This window comes from Maylandia zebra, linkage group LG16, assembly GCF_041146795.1.
Source record: "Maylandia zebra isolate NMK-2024a linkage group LG16, Mzebra_GT3a, whole genome shotgun sequence".
Lineage (NCBI taxonomy): Eukaryota > Metazoa > Chordata > Actinopteri > Cichliformes > Cichlidae > Maylandia > Maylandia zebra.
This window is the reverse complement of record NC_135182.1, coordinates 21939863-21962923: the sequence shown is the minus strand read 5'-3', so window position 1 is coordinate 21962923 and position 23061 is coordinate 21939863. Positions and strand designations below refer to the sequence as shown.

The 23061-nt window shown below is 42.2% G+C and overlaps 1 protein-coding gene and 1 long non-coding RNA gene across 5 annotated transcripts; one reads left to right on the top strand and one right to left on the bottom strand.

Annotated features, from left to right (window-relative positions):
• Positions 1–47: 47 nt before the first annotated feature.
• LOC101476258 (WD repeat, SAM and U-box domain-containing protein 1) lies at positions 48–22224 on the bottom strand. 4 transcript variants are annotated; one of them, XM_012920927.2, is made up of 12 exons: positions 20100–22224; positions 18807–18994; positions 18188–18274; positions 16710–16803; positions 16167–16200; positions 15958–15998; positions 15760–15843; positions 15453–15559; positions 14881–14910; positions 11661–11837; positions 601–735; positions 48–466 (listed from the first exon to the last, which is right to left on the bottom strand). In XM_012920927.2, exons 1-12 carry the CDS (start codon positions 20495–20497, stop codon positions 276–278), a joined length of 1566 nt encoding a protein of 521 aa, XP_012776381.2. In that variant the 5' UTR covers positions 20498–22224; the 3' UTR covers positions 48–275. The 4 variants fall into 4 exon arrangements, with proteins under 4 accessions (XP_012776381.2, XP_012776382.2, XP_023008775.2 ...); XM_012920928.2 differs by having other exon boundaries at positions 14881–14907; XM_023153007.2 differs by having other exon boundaries at positions 18807–18936; positions 20100–20179.
• Positions 20345–22891, top strand: LOC105941054 (uncharacterized). Its single transcript, XR_001167689.2, has 2 exons — positions 20345–20450; positions 22339–22891. It is a non-coding gene; the product is annotated as an uncharacterized LOC105941054 (long non-coding RNA).
• The last annotated feature ends 170 nt before the right edge of the window (positions 22892–23061 follow it).

Below are 23061 nucleotides of genomic sequence, written 5' to 3'. Positions count from 1 at the left end.
AAACCCATTTTATTCTTTTTATAAAAAAAAAAAAAAAGGATTTTGAGTTGTACTTCACTTTATTTTTTTAAAGGCACATTAAAATTGCATAGTTACAGTGTTGCTTTAGAGATTCTCTCTTTAAATACAAGTATATTTGACAGTTATGTAAAATATAGCTAAAAATAATAGTTATTTACTGTATAAATATCAGTCAACTTCTCTGGGATCTCAGATTCTGATCACTTCGCCAGATGTGACTCTTGAATAGCACCCTGAACAAATTCATAATTACTTCAATCAGCTTTTGTTATCAGATGTTGAGCTACTCTGAGCTCCTGGTTCGACTTCCACCGCGTTATAGCCATCTTCAGAGACCTGTTGGGGGTGAGGAGTGTTGTCTGCAGAGGAAGGTTTGTCATGGGGCTGGTTTTATTCTTGCCTCTAATCCAGCTCTCAATAGATTCCCGCTCATAGGAATAGCCATCTGTGGAGCACACATACAGTGACATCCCAAATACACTGAGATAATACAAGTAAACATCTTTATAGTGAAGCTGTCCCCATCTTTGGCTCAGTTTAAGACGCTAGGGACCAAGTGCTTTTAATTTGTAAACTAACCTGCAGCAATGACCGGATCCTTCATCAGCTCTCTGGTGATTGGGCACAGGAATTCATCTGGGGCTTCTGAACCATTCTGCTCTGCCTTCAGGGCCTCGATTCTCCTCAGGAGACGACCACGAAGGCCCACCGACTCTAAAAAACCAAAACGCCGTTCAGTGTCCTTTTTAGCCATGATGGTGATTTATATCGAGTACCGTGCACCTTTTGTTAATTTTCAAATGTAGTAAAAAGGCTGGTCTCAACATTTCATTTGGCATCATTTAAACCTCATTATCATTACCTTACAAAGACCAACCAAAGACTGTTGTATGTTAATGGTATTCAATAGCGATTTCAATGAATTTGGGTTGACGCAGCGAGGCAGCAGGCACTGAACAGACTGACTTTGTTCTCTCTCAGAACAAAAGGGAGGATAAATCTGAACTTGCACATGATCACTCTGTACTGAGACACAAAGAGCCAGACACCTCGCTGTGTCATGATGGCTGCTTAGCTAACGTCTCTCATTATCCTGCTCGGAAATTAAACTCCAACAGGTCCAAAAAGAGGAAACTCACTCTGCACACAGCTGCATGTCTCTGCCCACTGACAGCCCCCAGTGAATTTATCGTCAGCTGCAAATTTCACCACCAGCTAAAATGGAGTGATGACCTATAGAGCTGCACATGATTAGTGGTGTGTCGGCGTATAATGGCAGTGCCGTGGAGGTGTAGGTCTCATTCAGACAGAGAGAGCAGCTGCAGTGACATTTTCTTTCACAAGTCCTGAAGATTTGGTTCACATATGGTGACAGCCAAAACAAAAAGAGAGAAAAAGCTCATTTATTCCTTCCTATCGCTATAGGTGACTGCTAAATCATCGCATGCATCCAAAAAATTTTAAGCTGACGTCACAAAAAATACATTTTCAGGAAATTTTATGCAGCCTTTATGGTTTAACTAACACCAAATGTGGCCCCGAGAAAGTTGGGATAGGCTCCAGCGACCCTGAAAAGGATAGGCAGCAGAGAATGGATGGATAATTCATTTTTATATTTATGCTTAGTGTGAATTTTTAGGGACATTACAGTTTTAAGTAGCTGCAGACTACCACACTCTCTGCTAATCTGAGTAATTGCACCAGACCTCTCAGTCATGTTTGTGTTTCTTTAATCCAGTTGCTTTACAGACAATCCAAGAAGTGTAGCATTTTATTTGTATGTAATGTAGCACAAATTATAAATAATATTCATCTGTGTGATTTAAGTCTAGAGATGAATGTTACTAACTAAAACAAAAAAAAACAAACAAAAAAAAGTAACTCCAAAACCCATTGCTGCATTGGTTTTGTCCATCTTCGATATACAGTCTATAATAAAACTCACTTTCAAACAAGTTGGTGCACAGGGTGAAATGGAAATAAAACTGATTTTAGTGATATGCAAATCATATACACCTTGTATGGAAATTAACCAGTATGAAGACAACATACCAGACATGTTTGTTTCAGCAAATTTGGAGAATATTTTTTGTTGCCATCAATTCTGCATACTGGAATAAGGTTCTGTTTGGAAAGTAAGATTTTTTATTTATATACTGGCCTGAACTAAATTATATATATATATATATATGTATATATATATATACACACACACACACACACACACACACACACACACACACACACACATATACTGTTTTTATAACCTATGCAGAGTGTTCTCTTACTTAAGAAAAAAAATTCAATGACTTGACCTTAGTGTCTTCACAGGGAGATACAGGCCTGGATGAGTGAATAAGAAATGTTTTCATGAGCTGTACTGAGGTTTATCATTGATGTGCCAAGGTCATGTAATACTGAGTTTGGATGGCAAAAATGCAAAGTTGCAAGGATTTTTGCAACTTTTATACAACTGTGGCTTAAAGTTGTTTCTAATGATTACACTTCTGGATAGTTTGTGTGTAGTTTGGTTTGCAAATAGCGGCGTGTGCAATAGTTGAAATTGAATTCATACTGATATACAGTATGCGCTCTAAATTTTTCTATCATACATCATGATGTACTGGTGAATATTTGATCCATTTATAGGATGCAATCAGCCTCCAACAAACTGGAGAGGTCTTCACAATCAGCTAATGCTCACAGGGGACCAGTCACTTCACTTACTGGGGAAATTAAATGTTGTGAGTTTGTCTTAATTTTGCACTCATTCACTGAGCAGGAAGCAGAGATGGAGGGAGGAAAGAATTCACGCTCACATTATACAGACTGACTCGCCTTTACCATTAAGTCTGTGCCTTGAAAACGCTGCATTTAAGTTGAAACGCAGATGAAGCAGGGAAGACGTGCTGTCGGAACAACAAGTAGTTCAGATCCTATTGGAAAAATTGCAGCGTCCAATCAAACGCCTTCTCACATTGAAACCCCCCGAACCAATCTGAGTCATCCAATAAACGACTCTTAGATGGAAAAACTACACTCAACAGGGTAATGCTTCATTTAAGATTTCCATAAGTTCCCACACATCTTTTTCGTGGAGACATAAGCCATTAGAACTATAGCGTCCACTTTACATTTAGATAGATAATTTGATGCAGGGCTACAATAAAAGTGCAGAATGAGGCTGTTTCCACAGAGATATGCCGAATTATATTGGAGGAACTTTTCCCCCCTCCCCTTACTCAAAGATTCATGAATATTTCATCGAGTAAAGTGCGCTGGAATCCAATTTGCTCTGTGTGTGTCTGCAGCATGTGTGAGCGACTGTTTGTCTATGCATGTGCACACATTTACACAAGCAGCATGGATGGAAAATGATAGTTGTTGGTTGTGCAGCACAAAAAGGCCACGAAATGTGGAAATCTGCCGTTTCCTCTGTCCTCATTCTGTGGTAATGATGAGAGCTGTCCTCCATACCAAACACATGGAAAAGACATAAGGCATGCTTTGCATTACTGAACAGCAAGCAGGGGGAAAGTTGGCTTTAACGCTTCTGCTACTGTCCAATTAAAGCAAACCCAACAACAGGCAAGAGGGTGCTTTTACTGTGATTAAGGGAGAGATTGTGATTCAGCTGATTACAATTGGCACAAAGTACTCGCAATTAGGCAAGAGGCAGGATTTCTGGGCGTTATGGCTCCAATGCAGCATGCAAACTGCAAATTTCCTTTAAAACTGTGTGTTTACAAAAAGAACTCCAGATAGGACTTTACTAAGCTGACATACATAGGAGGGAAAAGGGGTAACAGCCTGACTCTGTCTGGCTACCTATTCTAAAATATTTTAACCTTACAGTGTGTGAAGATGAGATCGGTGGCTAGTGAACTGGGGCAGGGTGACAACTACTTTATCGCAAAAGGCCAGATAACTTTTTTTCTCTTAATAAATTGAAATCATTCACAAACTGCATTTTGTATTTACTCATTTGGGTTATCTTCAACTGATATTCAAATTTGTTTGATGATCTGAAACGTTTCAGTTTGACAAATATGCCAACAAAAAGAAATAAGAAAGGCACTGTAAATTTCATTTTTGAATTTGTGTGAATGTTTAATTGCTTCAGTGGAGATAATAATGCTGACATTTGCACATTATTTGCAGCTGTACTGTGATGTTGCTGCCTACATGAGTTGTGATTTCTTTTTTTCTGGCCACAGTTTGTATGGAGCCTTTCTGCACTGTGACCTTGGTCGAACCTGAGGGGACTAATCTTGTTGTCAGCAGGATTATCATTGTTCCCGAGGTAAAGGTCATCCAGCAGGGTACTGTCATCCCAGCGTGATTTGCGATTGTATAAGCAGACAGACATGCTGCTGCTTCACGCCCTTAAATCACATCACTATTTGGGAGGAGTTTTTGGAGGGGAAAAAATAAATCAGAGCATCAATAAAAGCAGCTTACATCATGCTTTCTAATTCAGTCTTGTTATGTGTTAGGATCAGGGAATAAATCCTCACAAAAGCACAGAATCCCAGTGTGTGTCAGTGAAGTGTACACTGATTGTTAGAGCCAATCTATAGAGAAATATTTTTGATACTGTTTCAGTTATTGTTACATGTTTAATTTTGTATGATATGTTGTTAGAGAATAAATGCTGCGTGTTTAATTTGTGTCGGGTAAGAAAACATTACAGCGCATGTGTTGTAGCAGGTTAGAGTGAGCCAGGACGGCAATGGAAGTGTGCGCTGTAGCAGCAAATAGTTTTTTGACCGTGACATCTTTTGTTTGTATGTACGAGTCAGAAATAAATCTGAACAGCTCACATTAAGAAGTGGAAGAATTATTTTTTCGAAGCTTGGGACAGAAATTCGCCACTACATAAAAGTCAAAAAACTAGCGAGTAACGGAGGAATGTTTTCCGCGGTGGAGCCACCGACTGAGACATAGAAAAGTCACCGGATCGTCGGCATAAGGACGCCTACATACAACAACACGGCGAACAGCTAAGTAAAAGGTGTTTTGTCAGATGCATCTTACCTGTGGAAGTAGCATAAAGGAGTTTGTGCAGTACACCACCCGACAGCTGTGCCGAAGAAAATCATTACGGCTTAGCGGTGTTATATGATTACAATGGCGGACGACATTAATGACAGTGTGGGTGTAGTTACGCGTGATGGCAGCCAGAGGGCGATGACAGACAAAGGTCTGGAGTTCAAACTGCATCAGCTCACAAAGGTGAGAAGAGGCAAATTAGGACAAGTGACAGCACAAGAAGATGAAACTGAGCGACTTTTGAGCCATGAAATTCTGCCGGCTGTAAATGATGTGAGAGAGGCACTGAAAGTTTACAAGAAGTTGTATGAAGAGTTTCAAGAATGCAATTATGCAGTGTTGCTGTGTATTAAAGATGAGGAGGAAAAGGAGGCTGACCAACAACTTTGGTTTCAGCCAATGTCAGAACGATGTTTGCAGTTCATTAATAGAGTTAATACATGGATTGAAATACAAACATGTGATCAAGAGATAACTCCCATGGACAGTGCATCCAGAGTGTCAAAAACATCTAGAGTGTCAAACAAGTCTAAAGTATCCAACACGTCAAGGGTGTCGACAGCATCGTCGGAGCGCGTCAAGGAAGAAGCTAACAGAGCAGCTCTGATGGCACGAGCAGCGTCTCTGAAAGAAAAACAGGCTCTAGAGTTAAAAGAAGCAGAAATTAAAGCTGCAAAGGAAAGACTGGAAATTGAAACAGCCATTGCAGTGTCTACTGCCAAAGTGAAAGTGTATGAGGAATGTGAAGGGGTTAAGTCTCAAGTGAGTGAAACCAGACTTACGGTAATGCCACGTCGTGACCTCCTGAAGAAGAATAACGAAAATGGTCATGGCAACGTAAAACACACACCAGGGAAGCCAACAGAGATAGAGAGGTCTGCCTCTTGGAGGAATCCTGGTGATCCAAGTACTGCAGCAGGGGCCATGCCTAAGACACATAGAACTCCACTGCAGGGGCCGAGCCAACGCCAAGATGGTGTCTCACTTCAGGAGACCAGACCAAGTGAGCTTTATCAAGTTATGCAGAAACAGGCAGATATCACAGAGATGCTTGTAAAGAACCAACAGCTGGCTCGGTTACCACAAAGGGATGTGCCAGTGTTCCACGGAGATCCTTTGGAATACAGGTCGTTTATGAGGGCATTCATGCACGCTATTGACACCAGAGCTGATAGCAATTCAGACAAGCTATATTTTCTGGAGCAGTATACTCGAGGCGAGCCTCGTGATCTTGTGAGGAGTTGTCAGCATATGCCTGAACATCGGGGGTATGAAAGGGCTTTGCAGCTGCTTCAAGATAAATATGGAAATGAGTTACAGATTGCTGGCACGCTAATTGAGAAGGCATCGAAGTGGCCACAAATTAAGGCTGAAGATGGAAAGGCGTTGAGCGCATTCTCTGTATTCCTGGTGAGCTGTCGTAATGCTATGGAGGATGTGGACTATATGGAAGAGATGGACAACCCTGCAACTATGAGGGTCATCATTTCCAAGTTGCCATTTAAAATAAGAGAGCGCTGGAGAGTCCATGCATATGATATCCAGGAGCGGCGCTGCAACAGAGCAAGATTCACAGAGCTGGTGGCCTTCGTTGAACGCCAAGCAAAGATCATGTCCGACCCACTCTTTGGCGATCTTGAAACAGCAGTGTCAGACAAGGTTATAAAAAAGCCACAGCAAGGAAATAAGTTGAAGAAAGACATTAGACATGGGAGCAGCTTTGCTATCAAGGTTAACCACGGTTCAGAAATGGACAAAAGAAGCAGAGTTAGTAAGAACCAGAGTGACCTTTCACTCAACTGCGCCTTCACAAGACCTTGCATGTTCTGTGGGAAACTTCATACACTGCAAGAGTGTTACAAGATTAGAGAGGAGACTCATAAGGATAGAGTGGACTACTTGAAGAAAAACGGACTTTGCTTTGGATGCCTGCTAAAGGGTCACATGAGCAGAGATTGCAAAAAGAAGATGGTGTGCGAGGTTTGTTCACTCAAGCATCCAAGTTTGTTGCACTTCTCAAGTTATGAGGAAGAGAAGCCTCCCGATGAGGTCAATATGGGTAGCACTGCTAAAGGCCGAGCAGGGTTGTCTGAAGAAAAGGAGACAAGTGCCTGTACTGGGGCTGGAGGCAGCTGCGTGCTTGCCATTGTACCTGTAAGGGTGAAGTCCTGCAAGAGTGACAAGGCTGTGGAGGTTTACGCTTTCATTGACCCAGGTAGCTCTGCATCGTTCTGCACCAAAGCCTTGGCAAGGCAGCTGAAGGTGCAAGGCAGACGAACCGAGCTAACGTTGAGGACCATTAATTCCAAAAGTCGAGAGGAGAGTTATGTGCTCACAGAATTGGAAGTCAGCAGTCTGGCAGACAACAACTTTATCGCACTGTCAAAGGTCTTCACACAGAAAAGTATTCCTGTTTCCAGAGAGAACATCCCACTCCAGAAAGAGGTTGACAAGTGGCCGTACCTACGCGAAGTGAGGTTGCCTCATATTGAGGCTGAAGTGGAGCTTCTCATTGGAACTAAAGAATACACCATATTGGAGCCATGGAAGGTGATCCCAAGTGAGGACAATGGTCCATATGCCGTAAAGACAGCACTTGGATGGATTCTGAATGGACCACTCAGAGAAACGGATACTGCAGCCAATGATGTACAACCATGTGCTATTGTGAACAGAATAGCCATCGACAACGTGGAACAACTGCTTGTACGACAGTATAACCACGACTTTCCAGAGCGTCACTGTGATGATAAAGCAGGAATGTCTCAAGAGGACCACCACTTTATGGAGTCTGTGTCAAGCTCTACTCGTCTCACTGATGGACACTATTCCATAAGTCTTCCTACGAAGAAGTCGTGCGTTCAGATGCCGAACAATCGAAGTGCAGTGTTACAGCGTGCACTGAGCCTTCAGCGCAAGCTGAAGAGGAATCCTGCACTCCATGAAGAATACACTGCCTTCATGAGTGACATGTTGAGCAAGGGATATGCCGTTGAGGTTCCTACTACACAGTTAAACCGCAAGGATGGAAAACAGTGGTATATTCCTCACCATGGGGTATACCATCCACAAAAAAAGAAGCTGAGGGTGGTCTTTGACTGCGCTTCCAGCTACCAAGGAGTTTCACTGAATAGTGAACTTCTACAAGGGCCAGATTTAACAAACTCATTGATCGGAGTGCTGACACGGTTCAGGCAAGAGTCTATAGCCTTTACAGCAGATATTGAAGCAATGTACCATCAGGTGTGTGTCCCGGATGACGATGCTGACCTGCAGCGCTTTCTGTGGTGGCCAGCAGGGGACCTCAATCGAGACATTGCTGAGTACAGGATGATGGTGCATATCTTCGGTGCGACTTCTTCTCCCAGTTGTGCCAACTATGCACTGCGAAGAACAGCAGAGGAGAACCGCAGCAAATCATCACCTGAAGCTGTAAGCACAGTTCTGGAAAATTTTTATGTTGACGACTGCTTGAAGTCTGTTGCCACGGAAACTCAAGGTATGGAGTTATACACAGACCTCACTGAATTGTGTTCTGGTGGAGGATTTCACCTAACGAAATGGACAAGCAACAGTCGTGCCTTGCTCTCATTCATCCCTGAGCATGAGAGAGCCAAAGATGTCAGAGACCTGAACTTGAACCATGACCTGCTGCCTATGGAACGTGCTTTAGGAGTTCTATGGTGCCCTGAGTCTGACGCATTCAAGTTCAGGATTAACATCAAAGAAAGACCTGTGACGAGACGTGGAATACTTTCCGTCACCAGCTCCATCTACGACCCACTGGGATTCCTTTCCCCAGGAACTCTCCCTGCAAAAATGATCTTGCAGCAGTTATGCAGGGAGGGTCTTGCTTGGGATGATGAGATCCCAGAACAGCTCAGTCATAAGTGGAACAAGTGGTTACAAGAGCTGTGCCAGCTGTCAGAGGTAACCGTACCCAGGTGTGTGAGACCATTGGACTTCGGTCCTGTCGCAACAGCACAGCTCCACCATTTTTCTGATGGGAGCGAAAGTGGATATGGAACAGCATCATACTTGAGGATGACCAGCAATGACGGACGGGTTCACTGTACGTTAATGATGGGAAAATCCCGTGTGGCGCCCCTGAAGCAAACCACTATTCCACGAATAGAGTTGACTGCAGCTATGGTTGCTGCAAAGACAGACAAAATGTTAAGAACGGAGCTTCAGATGAATCTTCTTGAATCTACATTCTGGACTGACAGCACAACTGTGTTGAAGTATATTGAAAATGAAAACCTTCGCTTCAAGACATTCGTGGCCAATCGCGTTGCGGTCATTAGAGAGCTAACAAATCCCCAGCAGTGGAGGTACGTTGGTACAGCAATCAATCCAGCTGATTGTGCATCCAGAGGGCTTGCACCATCTAAGCTCATGAAGAATCTAAGCTGGTTCCACGGCCCAGCTTTCCTGAAAACCCCAGAAAGACAGTGGCCAGAAAGACCTGACAAGGAAAGGATTGATAAAGATGACAGCGAAGTGAGGCATGCAACCATGGTACATCTCACAAATGCAGCTGAGAATGTTCACACGTTGAACAAGCTGATCAATCACTACTCCAGCTGGCATCGAGTGAAGAGAGCTGTGGCATGGATGATCAAACTCAAAGACTTACTGCTACGACGATGTGAAAAAAGGAAAGAGACGTACGTTAAACAGAAAGAACAAGACAACGAATCAATGCAGACAACACTTACCCTGAAAGATCTGGTGCAAGCTGAGACAGAGATCATCAAGTTCTGTCAAAGTCAACAATTCCAAGAAGAGATCACCATGTTAAAGAAAGGCAAGTGTGTGACAAAGACTAGTCACTTGAGGAAGCTTGATCCCGTGATGCAGGACGGAGTTTTGAGAGTTGGTGGTCGCCTCGCAGCTGCTGGGATGCCAGAACATGTGAAGCACCCAGTCATTATCCCAAAGGGCTCACATATCACCACACTGATCTTGCAGGATATACATGAGAAGATTGGGCACTGTGGAAGACTGTATATGCTTTCACGGCTGCGACAGAAGTATTGGATTCCATCCGCTAACTCAGAAGTGAGGAAGTTTCTGTCAAGGTGCGTAATCTGCAGGAAAACTAGAGGCAAACCACTGGAACAGAAGATGGCAGATTTGCCAGAGGATAGGCTTCTACCTGATGAACCCCCCTTTTCTAATGTTGGGGTGGATTACTTTGGACCGTTTAATGTGAAGCATGGCCGCAGCACAGTAAAAAGGTATGGTGTGGTGTTTACCTGCCTTACAACAAGAGCAGTGCACATTGAAATCGCGCACACTTTGGACACTGATTCATGTCTGAACGCCATCAGACGCTTTGTGTGTAGAAGAGGTCAGGTATCTGTCATGCGTTCAGATAATGGCACCAACCTAGTTGCTGCTGAACGGGAGTTACGCGAAGCCATTCAAGAGTGGAATCAGTCAAAGATTCTAGATTGTCTCATGCAAAAGGGAATCCAGTGGGTATTTAACCCACCCGCTGGTTCTCACTTTGGAGGGATATGGGAAAGGCAGATCAGAACCGTGAGGAAGGTCCTGAGGTCTATACTGAAGGAACAGTTGGTCAATGATGAAGGTTTACTGACACTAATGTGTGAAGTGGAGTCAGTACTAAATGACAGACCGCTGACTACAGTAACAGATGATCCAACAGACCTGGAACCACTGACGCCTAACCACTTGCTACTAATGAAGAAAAAGCCGGGTTTGCCTCCTGGACTTTTCAGAAAGGAAGACTCATACTCCCGCCGCCGTTGGAAGCAAGTGCAATATCTTGCTGACTTGTTTTGGAAGAGGTGGGTGCGCGAGTATTTGCCTATGCTTCAAGAGCGTCAAAAGTGGACTCAGGTCAGAAGAAATGTAACTGTGGGGGACATTGTAATGGTGGTCGACGAGTCAGCGCCAAGAAGCTCGTGGATGTTGGGGAGAGTTCTTCGTGTCATTCCAGATGCTAAGGGTCTGGTGCGGCGTGTGATCATCAAGACAAAGACTAACACCTTAGAAAGACCCATTGACAAGCTATGCTTGATCTGTGAGAATGTCATGTAACTTGGAATGAGAAAATACAGTATATGTTCTGATCGGTTACAAGTTTTGTGAAAGATAATTTGAATGACCATGTGTGATACAGGAAGTGTTAATGTTATTTGGCTCTTTTGTAAGTGTTCGCTAATTGTCAGTCTTCACGCCCTCCAATTAGGGGGCTGGAAATGTTAGAGCCAATCTATAGAGAAATATTTTTGATACTGTTTCAGTTATTGTTACATGTTTAATTTTGTATGATATGTTGTTAGAGAATAAATGCTGCGTGTTTAATTTGTGTCGGGTAAGAAAACATTACAGCGCATGTGTTGTAGCAGGTTAGAGTGAGCCAGGACGGCAATGGAAGTGTGCGCTGTAGCAGCAAATAGTTTTTTGACCGTGACATCTTTTGTTTGTATGTACGAGTCAGAAATAAATCTGAACAGCTCACATTAAGAAGTGGAAGAATTATTTTTTCGAAGCTTGGGACAGAAATTCGCCACTACACTGATGTTAGTGGTTGCTTTAAATTCCATCCTCACCAATTCCAAGCTCAGCTGCTGTTTCCTTGTTCAGCTGGCTAAGCTCTGGTCCATCAATGTTGTTGGCTTTAAAGACACCGACGAGCTCCACTAGTCCCTCGTCACGCAGCCAAGTCTGCACATCGTCCTCTGACCAATCAGTGAGCAGCAACCCGGAGTGACCTGGCAACTTCCTTCCTGCAAAACACACAACAGGGAGCCAGGAAGTGCTCTGTGATTATTCCCCTAACTCCTGCAACAAAACATACCCGTTGTCAAACAAACAGATTCCATTCGCACTCCACAGTAAAAGGACATGTCCCCTCTGTGAGTGATAATTACTTTGATGCACACTCAAACATGCTGAGGACATTTACATTAATCTTATGCTAACCTTACACTGAGTTGTCATGGTGTAGTTCAGTGGAGACTTGCTTTTTCCCCAGTGTTGCTGAACAGTAGCCCCACATTATGAGTATTCCAAGCACACACACCTGACCTCACACACAAGTATGTGATCTCCCAAAGGAAAGAAAATGAAACCCAGGGGTGTGTTATTTCAGGCTCCGCCAGCATGTAGCTCGTCAACCTTCGCGACACTATGTGGCCATCATTCATCATACAACGTGGCGACAAACTGGCCTGTTGTGCGTTGGCCCCATTAATGAAACCTCACAGCAGCTTCATAGTTCACATTGGCAGTCATTAACCAGGATTAAACCTGAAGACTTGAGGTGTGTAGCTCATTACTACCTTAACCATGTGTTAGGTTTTCCCCTCCACCTCTTGCTGTCTCTGCTACCCTAAAATAAAAAAATAAAAAAAATCTTCCACATAAAATTCTGCTCTTTAATGCCCACCTGAAAACATGTCTGTTGCTGGACTGCATTTGAATCCAATCAGGGTTATGTTTAACTAATCTAATCAAAATCTAGACATTAAAAAAAACAATAACATAAGAACAGCTATGATAATGATAATAATGATAATAATAATAAATGATAAATAAATAAAAATAGTAAATTATTTAAGCTGTTTTCTGTCTGACTGTGGAAAAAAAAGAGGGCTTTCTCCTGGAAACTGAATGTTAAATCTGAGGTGATGCAAAACCTTCCATAGACCCTTTTCAAAGCTGAATTCTTGACTCGTCACAGTAGTGAAAGCACAGGTGGAATTAATGATAGCTGAGCTCCATTAAATTTCAAGTAACCCATGACGGTCAACCAGCGTGCACAAAAGCAGGAGCTCCTCTCTGCAGCCCTGGCAGCAGCACCTCGAGTCTCCAAGTCTAAGGAGCTGGTAACACTGTGTCAAAGCATGGCAGTTGACTGAAATAGCTCAGAATGCTGCGTTTGATTACTCAGACAGATTCACATATGAAGACTTCTTCATCATTTCCATTCTCTACATCTTATAGACTGGCGAGCTTCATTTCTTCTTGTCAACAAATCCCAACAATAAATCAGTCCTACATTAGCCTGCAAAACCATATCCTGAAGGCACGTTTTTCTGCAAAAGACTCTCATTGTTACTGAAAAAAAAAAAACCCAAACTATCTACACTTGGTGACACATTTCTTCGCTTCAAAAAACCTATTGGTTTATTTTCAGGTCAGTTCTCCAAAGCAGCGGTCCCCAACCCCCGGGCCATGGACCGGTACCGGTCCGTGAGTCGTTTGGTACCAGGCCGCGAGAGTTGAGGCTCGGGTGTGAAATGTATGGTTTTCAGGGTTTTGTTTTTTTTTTTCAGGGTTTTTAGCGTTATTTTGTTATCGTTTTTTATCGTTAACTCTGTTTTCCTGGGTCTTTTCACGTGTGTTATGAATGAATCTTCTTTTTTTTGGTACCAGTACTAGTTTTATTTTGTTGTATTTATCCGCGACACTTTAAAGGCCGGTCCGTGAAAATATTGTCGGGCATAAACCGGTCCGTGGCGCAAAAAAGGTTGGGGACCGCTGCTCTAAAGACCTTCCTGTTCATTCATTCATAATGCTCATTAACCAAGAGATGAGGCAAACACAGACTAATTACTCTAGGAGCAAGTTTTCATTTATGACCACTACTATAGTTTTAGAGAGTATTCAACATCATACACTTCACTCCAGGCCACTATAGTCAAAACAACACTTCTTTAGTTTTAACATTATGGCTCTGTTTTTGGAAATGATTGTGGGAAAAAAAAAAACACTAGGAAAACTAAGCTGAGCCCAGCTGCAGTGAGAGCAACACAACAGAGCAGGCATCAGTGATAACAATGAAAAGGTCAGAAAGAAAAGAAAAGGTGAAGGTGGGTTGCAAAGCAGCTTGCAGCTGCACAGAAACAGTGGTTATGTTAAACCACCTTAATAAGCATACCATATATGAATACATACAAAAGGTATAAGGTGAACTATCAGGTGATTTGGGCTAATAAAGTAATCCGGTAATCTGGAGGGATCGCACGATCATTTTATGATCAACTGCTACATAATCAACTAAAATCACATGTCCAGATATTCATGCTTCGCTTATTTTATTGTTTAATTTAATCTTTCATTTTTTTATAATGTTGTCTAAACCTCAGCCTGCAGTGGCTCTGTGTCTACATGATTAGAATAGAATAGAATAGAATAGAATAGAATAATCCTTTAATTGTCCCACAAGGGGAAATTTGGCTCTTTCTTGGTTCTGGGCTGCATTTCAGCCTGTGTTGTTGGAGATCTTGTGAAAATCGATGGATTTTCGATGGAATTATGAACAAAAACAAAAGAACGATCAGATTCTGATTCACCATGCAATACTATCTGGGAAGTGTGATTGAAAACGGATTCATTTTTGGCATGACAATGGTCCCAAACACACCGCCAATGCAGTAAAAGCATACCTAGATATAAAAAACACACACAATGGGACACTACCAGTCAGAACAAAAGGCAGCCAGCATCCAGAGAACTTTGAAAGTCCTTTGCATATGTTTAATAATTCTAAGTTTGGGTTTACTAGCAAAATATGGAAAAATGAGGGTCGGCTCGAGACTTTTGTACAGTGCTGCACAATAAACGACAAACAAAAAACCATCACAAGTAAAAACAAAACAGTAGATCCACAAATTGAATTATCCAAGCAGCTGTACTAGATGCTGAGACCTGGACCATCCATAAAGAATGTGAAGAATTAAAATAAATCAGCACTGGTTTAAGCTGAAAGAGTAGCTGAATAACTGAAGATTTCTAAGGGCAAAACAGTGTGATGCATTTATTTACCTTGGCACTGTGTCTCCTTTGATTCAGCTGCTGCCGAAAAACATAAAAGGGAATAGGTTCAATGTGTGAAACGAGAGAAAGAAACAAGATTAAAGGGGAGATAGAGAGAGGCATAAAAAAAGGCAGATCTTCATAGAGATGGAATTTACTTTGTCAACATCAGCCTGACTAATGGCAGATAGGGAAGCTGCAATGATGAAGCTTCAAGGCTTCCAGATGTCTAACGATTGCACCTTTTCATTTAGTATTCCAAATATTTTCTTTCATGTTGTGGTATAACCTTTTTTTTGGTTTGCCTCCATAGGAACAGCCTTCCAAGGCTCAGTGGTACTTTGCCCTGCTGCACTAATAAACATCAATCACAATTCCTCCTCTAGACACTGCAGCCAGACAGGAGTACACATGTAATAGGAGCTTCTCTGGCTGGACAACTCCCAAAACACTCTTTTGGGAATCTTTGGCGCTGCAAATGGCTTCTGGGCTTTGTACCACTGCTAACATTTTGTTTTAAAAAGAGGAGTGATTGTGCATTTGCTGGTGCCAACTTAAACAATCCTCTGCTGAGTATTTACCAGTGCTGTCATCCTCATCTCCAATTCTCCACACGTTTACCGATCTGTCCATAGAGCCCGTTGCAATCCAGGGAAAGGTGGGAGATAGCGCAACGGTGGTTACATACCTGCAGGAAGGAGCAAGAGGAACGGGAATGTGAAAGGTGTGTGTGTGTAATTGACTGAAACTGGCACAGGAAGAGAGCGGCCTTAAAAATCTGGTTCCCTCGACACTTACGAAAGGAAAAAAACCCCCAAAAAACTAGCCTTAGATCGTGCAGCATCTTAAACTCTTTCAAGGACATCAAAGCGGTGTGCTGCTTCTTACCTGTGGTGCCACATCAATGACGGTGCAAAAGCAGTGCCGGGGAATATACTTTTGCACCACTGCACCCGGTGCTTCTGGGAAAAGCTAATCAAGCAAAAATCACACTTTTTGATCTGAAACACCAGGACTCCTATTCTGCTGTTTGTCTAATAGCTGCAGAGATTGCATTGCGGTGGGAGGTCAGGCCGGGTCATTTACCTGTCATGTTGTTTCAAAGTTTGGAGCACGGTTCCCAGGCTCTGTACACAAAGTCCAAACACACGAAACGGGAATGTTTGACATCTGTGTTTATGGACGCTGTGATTTATTGTTTAGAAGTCCTCGACCACAGTTAACTATAGCAGCAAACAACAACAAACCTCCCCCCCAACCCCATATTATGGGTGGCGTGTTTGCGCTTTACTTACCGCATCATATACTGCGACACTTTTATCCACGGAGCTGTTGAATATTTAGAGTAAACAAAGTCAACTTCATTTGCGGCGTGCATATGCGTGCATTCACATTGTAGAATAATGAGCAGAAAAATGGATTCTTTTCTAAAATAAACACACACACACACACGAAAACCCACCACGCAGAGCACAGATTAACCTTCAGCGTGTTTGAATTTCAGCCAGGGACAACAGAAGGACCGAGCAGAAGCTATATGATAACAAAATGCACTCCTCCTGTGGTCGACTGAGAGAACAGCACGATCAGTGCTCACCATGGCACGGCCGTTTAAAGCGCAGAAAAAAAATGCAGACAGAAAAAAATGAATTTGAATATGAATTGTATCAAATTATGATAGGAACTAATAACACAAATAGAATATTAAACGTGACCTGAAAGGTACAAATATCAATAATTAGTTGCTGAAGCAGGGGGAATTATGGGATGAAAACACTGGAGGAAGTGATTTTCATGTGTGTGTATGTTTGTGACAGAGAGTGTGATTAGCGTCTTACCCCGAGACAACCCATTCTCCATCAGAGGAGAAGGCACAAGACAGAACTGGGGCCGTCTGGCTGGTGAGAGTCTGAAGCAGCTTCATGGTACAGGCTGGGGTTCAACACACACAAGCAAGATGAGACCAAAGTTAAATTGTGTCTGTATTCGATCTCAGCAGTTGACTGAAGTCCAGAAAAAGAAGTAGAGGTAGATGACTTTTTCCCCCCTTGTAGCTGTGCCCCCTGCTGACAACTACTTGGAAACAAATGATTTTTATTTTTGCCAATAAACTCACATCGACTGCATTAATTCTTCATGCTAAAACCAACTGATCTGCAGCAGCATTTATATAATCATCCTGCGAATACACATGCATTAAGTCAAACCTTCTCCCCTTTTTCTCTTCAGCAATAAAACATAAACACACCATTTTCTCTGGGAGGTTAATGTGTTATTTCCAGGCATATTCCTGATTGATGTGAAACACCACAGTGGAGTAGAAAACCGTAACGCCTGATTAAACCCGACAAATTAACTATACAAGTGAGACCAAAATAAACTAAACAAATGTGACGTGTGGATTGGAGATGTCAGCATGTGTTGATAGGTGACTTGAAGGGAATGCTTCAGATCTGACAGCATTAAAGGCTCGACCCATGGAGCTAATATGCAAAGCTGGAATTAGAGATTTTTCCGTGAACACATGGGGCTTGTACACACTCACACAAAAACAAAAGCGGGGACTAGAAAAAATGTTCCATTTCGACAGCAATCTCAGCTTTGAAATGCGCCCCTTGCTTCCCTAAATCACGTACACTTGAGTCTCTTTTTCATAAAATAGTGGAAGAGAGGTTCGAGCGCACAGTCCTCATGCCAAGACAAGATAAGTGCACATTTCAAAAAAGGCCGAGCTCAACCTCCTTCACATCTGAGGACAAAAAAAATAAAAAAAATCTAAAGCATAATGAAATGAGGACAGACATTGTCTGGTGTCCCTCGGAGATAAAGGAAAAAAAAAATCTCCACGGACTTGGGTCACCACGTGGGACACATCAAATCCTCCCAAGAAATGGCTGTTACCATAGCAACACATATTGGAACCTAACAACATGGTGTGTTCACATACATAACGAAAAATACAGTCTGTAGCCGGGGTACGTACGTGTGAACATACACAAATGTTCCTCCTCTGCTGCTGCTTGTACAAGATGTAAATGTCATCATGGATACATGCAACTGATTTCCTTCCAACTCTTTCTCACACACTCACACCTCTGCTGCTGCTGCTGTATTTCAGCAGAATGTCTTAAAGTGATCCATTATTAATGAGTCAGTCTGCAGCTGATTTACTCCACACACTAATAAAATTCTTCTATTCTGCAGAGAGGTTTCAAGGTTGAAGCAGTCAGCACACTCTCCCTCCCTGTCTCTCCCGCTCGGCAATCGAGTGAGGGAGCACTCAGGTGGGGAAGCTGGGGCAGAGGGGTCGGCCTACCTGCTCCTTCACGCTGGGAAACAATCCATATTTTCAGCTGGCTGTCCTGTCCGCAGGAGGCCAGTCGAAACTCCACACAGCAGCCATCTGCAGAGCCAAAGAAGCCACATCCCCTTTTTGTTAAGATTCATGCTTGAATGCGTCTGAAAGCAGAGGGCGGCAAATATCATCTGACGGCCTGCTTTTTAGCTGCAACCCATTCATTACAGCACATACAGCAGTAACACTAACATAACAAGTGTCTTTATTGGAGCCAGGTACTTTGCTTCTAGGATTACATGCAAGTTGCTTTTAAACTGAAAATTGTGCAAGATGAACCTAATGCAAAAGGAACTAAGGAAGGAGAGCAAAAGCAATGAAATTGCAAAAGAGTTTTGATGAGGGAAAAAGCCCCACAGAAAATGAGGTGAGTAACTGAGATGGTCAACTTTTATTTTGAACAGGAATCTGTAGTTCTAAAGATTTGACTCAATTTACCAGCACCATTTAGATGAAAAATGTGAGAAGATAGATAGAAATCCCATTTACCCTGACGTAAAACCAATAAACGCAGCTGATGTCTCATATTTTATTTTCAGATGAATTTCTACAGCAGTAGTAACAAATGAAGAGAACTTACTAACGATGAACTGGGCTGCAAAGCAGCAACAGGTGACTCCCAGGTCGTGAGCGTCCTTCTCAGCGTGCAGAAGGCTGGTGTAAGCATCCCAGAGTTTGAGGTCTCCACGGGTGCAGCCGGTCACAAACATCTGGGCACATGGAGAGAAGCAGCAAGCCACGACGCTGGCCTCGCTTACGGTGGCACATCTGCGAGGGGGGGGGGGGGGGGAGGGGGATGTTGGCACCAACTTGAGTGTGACTCGCTTTAGACTTCAAGGTTTATCAGGAAGTGTGTAAAATTCGAAGGAGGGAAATTTAATTTGTTTAGGCTGTGGAGTCCTGCACTGAGTTTAATGATTTAAACCACCTGTGGGTATTAATCAGAGACACACAGCAGGCCTAGGGGTGCTCAGAAAAGCTGTTCCAGAGCACAAAAGTGAAAAATCAGAGGATTAAAACACAAAATAATCCTGATAAAATGCTTTTTTAATTGGCTTATTTAATCAGAATTACTGAGTTGGCTGCTTCCGTGTTTGTCTAGCTGGTTCCTCTGTGATTTTGTTCCATCTGTCTGTGATGACAGAGCTGTAACTTGAAGACGAACCTGCAATAACTTTAAGACAATTACTCCAGTCTGTTGAAGATTAACAAAGCAAGTTTCAAAACTTTATTAGAGCTCAGTTACTTAAAGATCCTGTAGAAAGATGTTTTATGTATTAAGAGATCCTTTCCTTTATGTCAAGATCATTTTTTTAGTTTATTTTCTATTCCCTTCTCACCGTTTTGATTTGTGTGTCTAATAGAAAATTCAAGTTACATTTTGTGCAACATGAAGTAAGAGAATCTGAAGAGACACTGATGTGTGCGATGACTCCATCTGCTGATAATGGCTGAGAGAGGTTTCTAAAGGTGGAAAGAGTGATTCAGACTTTCCCAGTTCAATTATTAACCTCCAGTCTCAACTTGTACAACTGTTATGTCAAGACCGCACACAGAAGGGTTAAGAAAGCACTCCATGTTCAGATAGCTGACATTTATCAGTAAGCAAATATTTTATTGACTCCGTTATTGGTTTTGAACAAAATACTGAAAAACATTTTTCACGTGTGAATTTGTAGTTTGTTTTTTGTTCCAGTCACGTGGACAAAAAACTATTTGGAAACAGAGAAAAATGACCTCGGATTGGATAAGAGTCTGACTAGTTAGCTCTTATTTTAATATTAACTAAGGCATATTTTGACATTCATATTTGGAGAAGATTACATTAATTATACTAAATTGTCACTGTGACCCTGTGTGATGCTTATTGTACCTGCGTAGCGTTTTGGAGCGGAAGTCCCAGAGGGCCGCGGTGCCATCGCAGGCTCCTGCCAGCAGGAGAGAGGAGTCTGGCGCCAGTGCGCAAACTCTGAGAGGACTGCGGCCTGGGTGCTCGAGCGTAGCCTTCACCTCACCTGTTTCGGCGCTCCACACGATGACAGAGCCGTCTGTGGAGCAGCTGAGCAGGAAGCTGCCGCAGGAGCTGAAGCAGCAGCAGTGGACCCCGTAGCCGTGACCCCTGAGAGGAGAAAAGGGAAGCTCCGAGAAGTCGGCCGTGGTATAAACACGGAGCGTTTTATCACCGGAGGAGGTCGCCAGGAGGGATGGAGAGAAGGCACAGCAGGTGACCTCATCTGTATGATGTCGGAGAGTGCAAATTAAAGACACCATTTTGTGACAGATGTGCTGTTGGCTTGGAAGAGGTTGGCTCACAAGGTGGCGCAAAATACTCAGATATTCCTGCACGAAACCAGCTGATTTCGCCTCTTCTCCCTGCTGTCCTACCCGCTTCGCCCAAAGAGAGCAAAGTCACAAAGCTGTCACCACAACCTGTTGCTCCTTATGGCTCAGCAACTGCTTCTCGACTTCCTCTTTCTACTCGGCTGTAAATCTGTGTCTCTCGCTGTTATCGGTCATGTGATACGGAGTTACACAATGTTTACAGTCAAGTGTTTTCATTTTGTATAATTTAATTGACTATAACCTGAGATTTTATATACATGCATATAAATAACATTTGCATATAATATGTATGCAGTGAGGCAAGTTAGAATTTTTTTTGAGTACCTCTAATAGTAAAATAAATGAACATGTAAACACTAGTATTTGGATGCATCCAAATCCTTTTACATATAATTTAAGCACTTTTCCTCTGCCCTGTAGTGCTGTTTATCTATCATATGACTGAAAGACTCCATACTTGACTCATATATATAATTTTTTTTTTTTTTTAAACATATACACATTTATGTATGTTTACATATCTCCTGTCCTCTGTTGCCACATAAACGAGTGTAGAGAGATCTTCTTTGTCCTAGACTACAAATAGTGCATTGTGGTGCTCAAAGTGGACAGAAAAAAAATCCTACAGTTTCCTTCTGGAAATGACCACATCACCTACATAAATCTGCAAACATTGGGAGGATTTTCTTCCTACCAAGTGACACTTGCCAAACAGTATGACTCTAAAGAGATAGTCCTCCCAAGACACTGGACTCATGCTGGTGACAGCCAGGTAATACAAACTGCAGGTATATAGATAGCCTTCTCAGTGATCGATTGAAGCCTTGTCTTATCTGTTTTTTTGATCAGTGGAGAGGAAGTAAAGCTGAACATATTAAGTTTATTCTCTTTTTTGTGAAAAAGGAGCAGGTCTCAATACGTGTTAAACTTCCACCTACTCCTGTTTGGGTAGAGTTTGTACATAATATGTAGCATTTAAGATGATTTCATGTTGTTTCTTACACACTGTACATTGAGTGTAAGCATTTTCACAAAAGACACTTAGATTTTCCTTTGTTTTCTTGATATGAAAGCATCCAGCTATGCATACTATACACAGAGGAAACCAGCTGCGGATTAACTACCTACAGGTTTAACAGATTTTTGGGGGTTTCTTTTGTGTTTTTAAGCGAGTAATAAGGTCATGACTTCAGACTGCATTATATAAAATGACATCACTGCACTGTAAACATTGTCCACCTCATCATCACATGACTGATAACAACAGCGAGCGATACAGAGATTTATAACTATGTAGAATGGGGTCACTTATGTAACAAGTTTTGCTGGTTTAATAACAATGGGGAAATATTTAGCCATTTTAACACCAAAAATATCGACTTTCATATTTGTAACAAAAATTACAACAAATATCTTGTCATTAACACATTTCATTGTAACTTTGGACATCAGGTATTAGGCTCAATGACTCTACAGCACTAAATCTGGCTTATCTACCCCATCCACCTGTAATCATTTTTTAAAAATTTAAATTATAACTATTTTTTTTCCTCCCATTCTCTATAATATAAATATACAGCTGAGGTCATAAATTACCCCACAGTCACTTGAACATAAAGTTCCAGGTACATATAGAAAAGAACACTCTTTATTTGCCTGTACCTCTTGTTTCCTGCTCTGTCAAAGATATGATAATCCTCAATTCATATTTATCTGCCTCTATGACATTCAATGTGGCTCCACAGTCTTCTGTGTGTTCTTTCAATCAGGAAAGCGGTCAATACCCTCACAGCAGGAAGCAACAGAGCTGAACAGCTGGAGGAGGGAAGGAAAGCAGCGAGGGAAAATGAAGTATTAAGCCATCTGTGATACGAGAGCTCATCAGTGAGGAGGATGCCAGCAGCAACAGCGCGCCAAACAAACGTACCAAGGAGGTCAAAAAGAGGAAAGGAGACGACAGCCTACCCAGCTCCCAGACAAAGTTTGACAGCCCCATCTACTGTGCAAAAAAAGCCAAAACCCACAAAGATGACAAAAAATGTGCTGGCAATATGCCGGTACAGACGTGTGTGTATTTAGTGCATGCATATGAATTTTTATTATAGCTTTAGCAAACTGATGAAAACAAACAATTAAAATATGAGATATTAATAAAAGAAAAATGTACCTAAGAAAAATATTAACAGCAGCAGCGAGGGCTTAGTGTTGCTATTTTGAAAAACCGGTTTATTTAATCCATCCACACCAGTGTTCAAAAATAATATTCCTACAAAAGTCACTACTCATTACACAATTTTCATAATAAAATGCAGTTACTTCAAGTCTTCTGACTTCAGCTGTCTTGAGATGCCTCCAGCGGTCCGTGACACTGACTCCCCGATGGATTAAAGCTCCAATGCAGGTTTCACGTCAGTCCACGGGATGTCTGACAAGGCTCTGTTTGAAGGAAACGCTTGGAGATGAAACACTATGCACCACATTTAAGAGGAGGA

What these genes read in the sequence shown, in the direction of transcription:
- LOC101476258 (XM_012920927.2), bottom strand. Translation starts at nt 20,497, where the DNA reads ATGGTGTCTTTAATTTGCACTCTCCGACATCATACAGATGAGGTCACC. An exon ending in TTCCCAGCGTGAAGGAGCAG is followed by an intron (nt 16,804 to 18,187) that starts GTAGGCCGACCC and finishes GTTGAACCCCAG; the next exon opens with CCTGTACCATGAAGCTGCTT. An exon ending in GTGTCGCAGTATATGATGCG is followed by an intron (nt 15,999 to 16,166) that starts GTAAGTAAAGCG and finishes CTTTGTGTACAG; the next exon opens with AGCCTGGGAACCGTGCTCCA.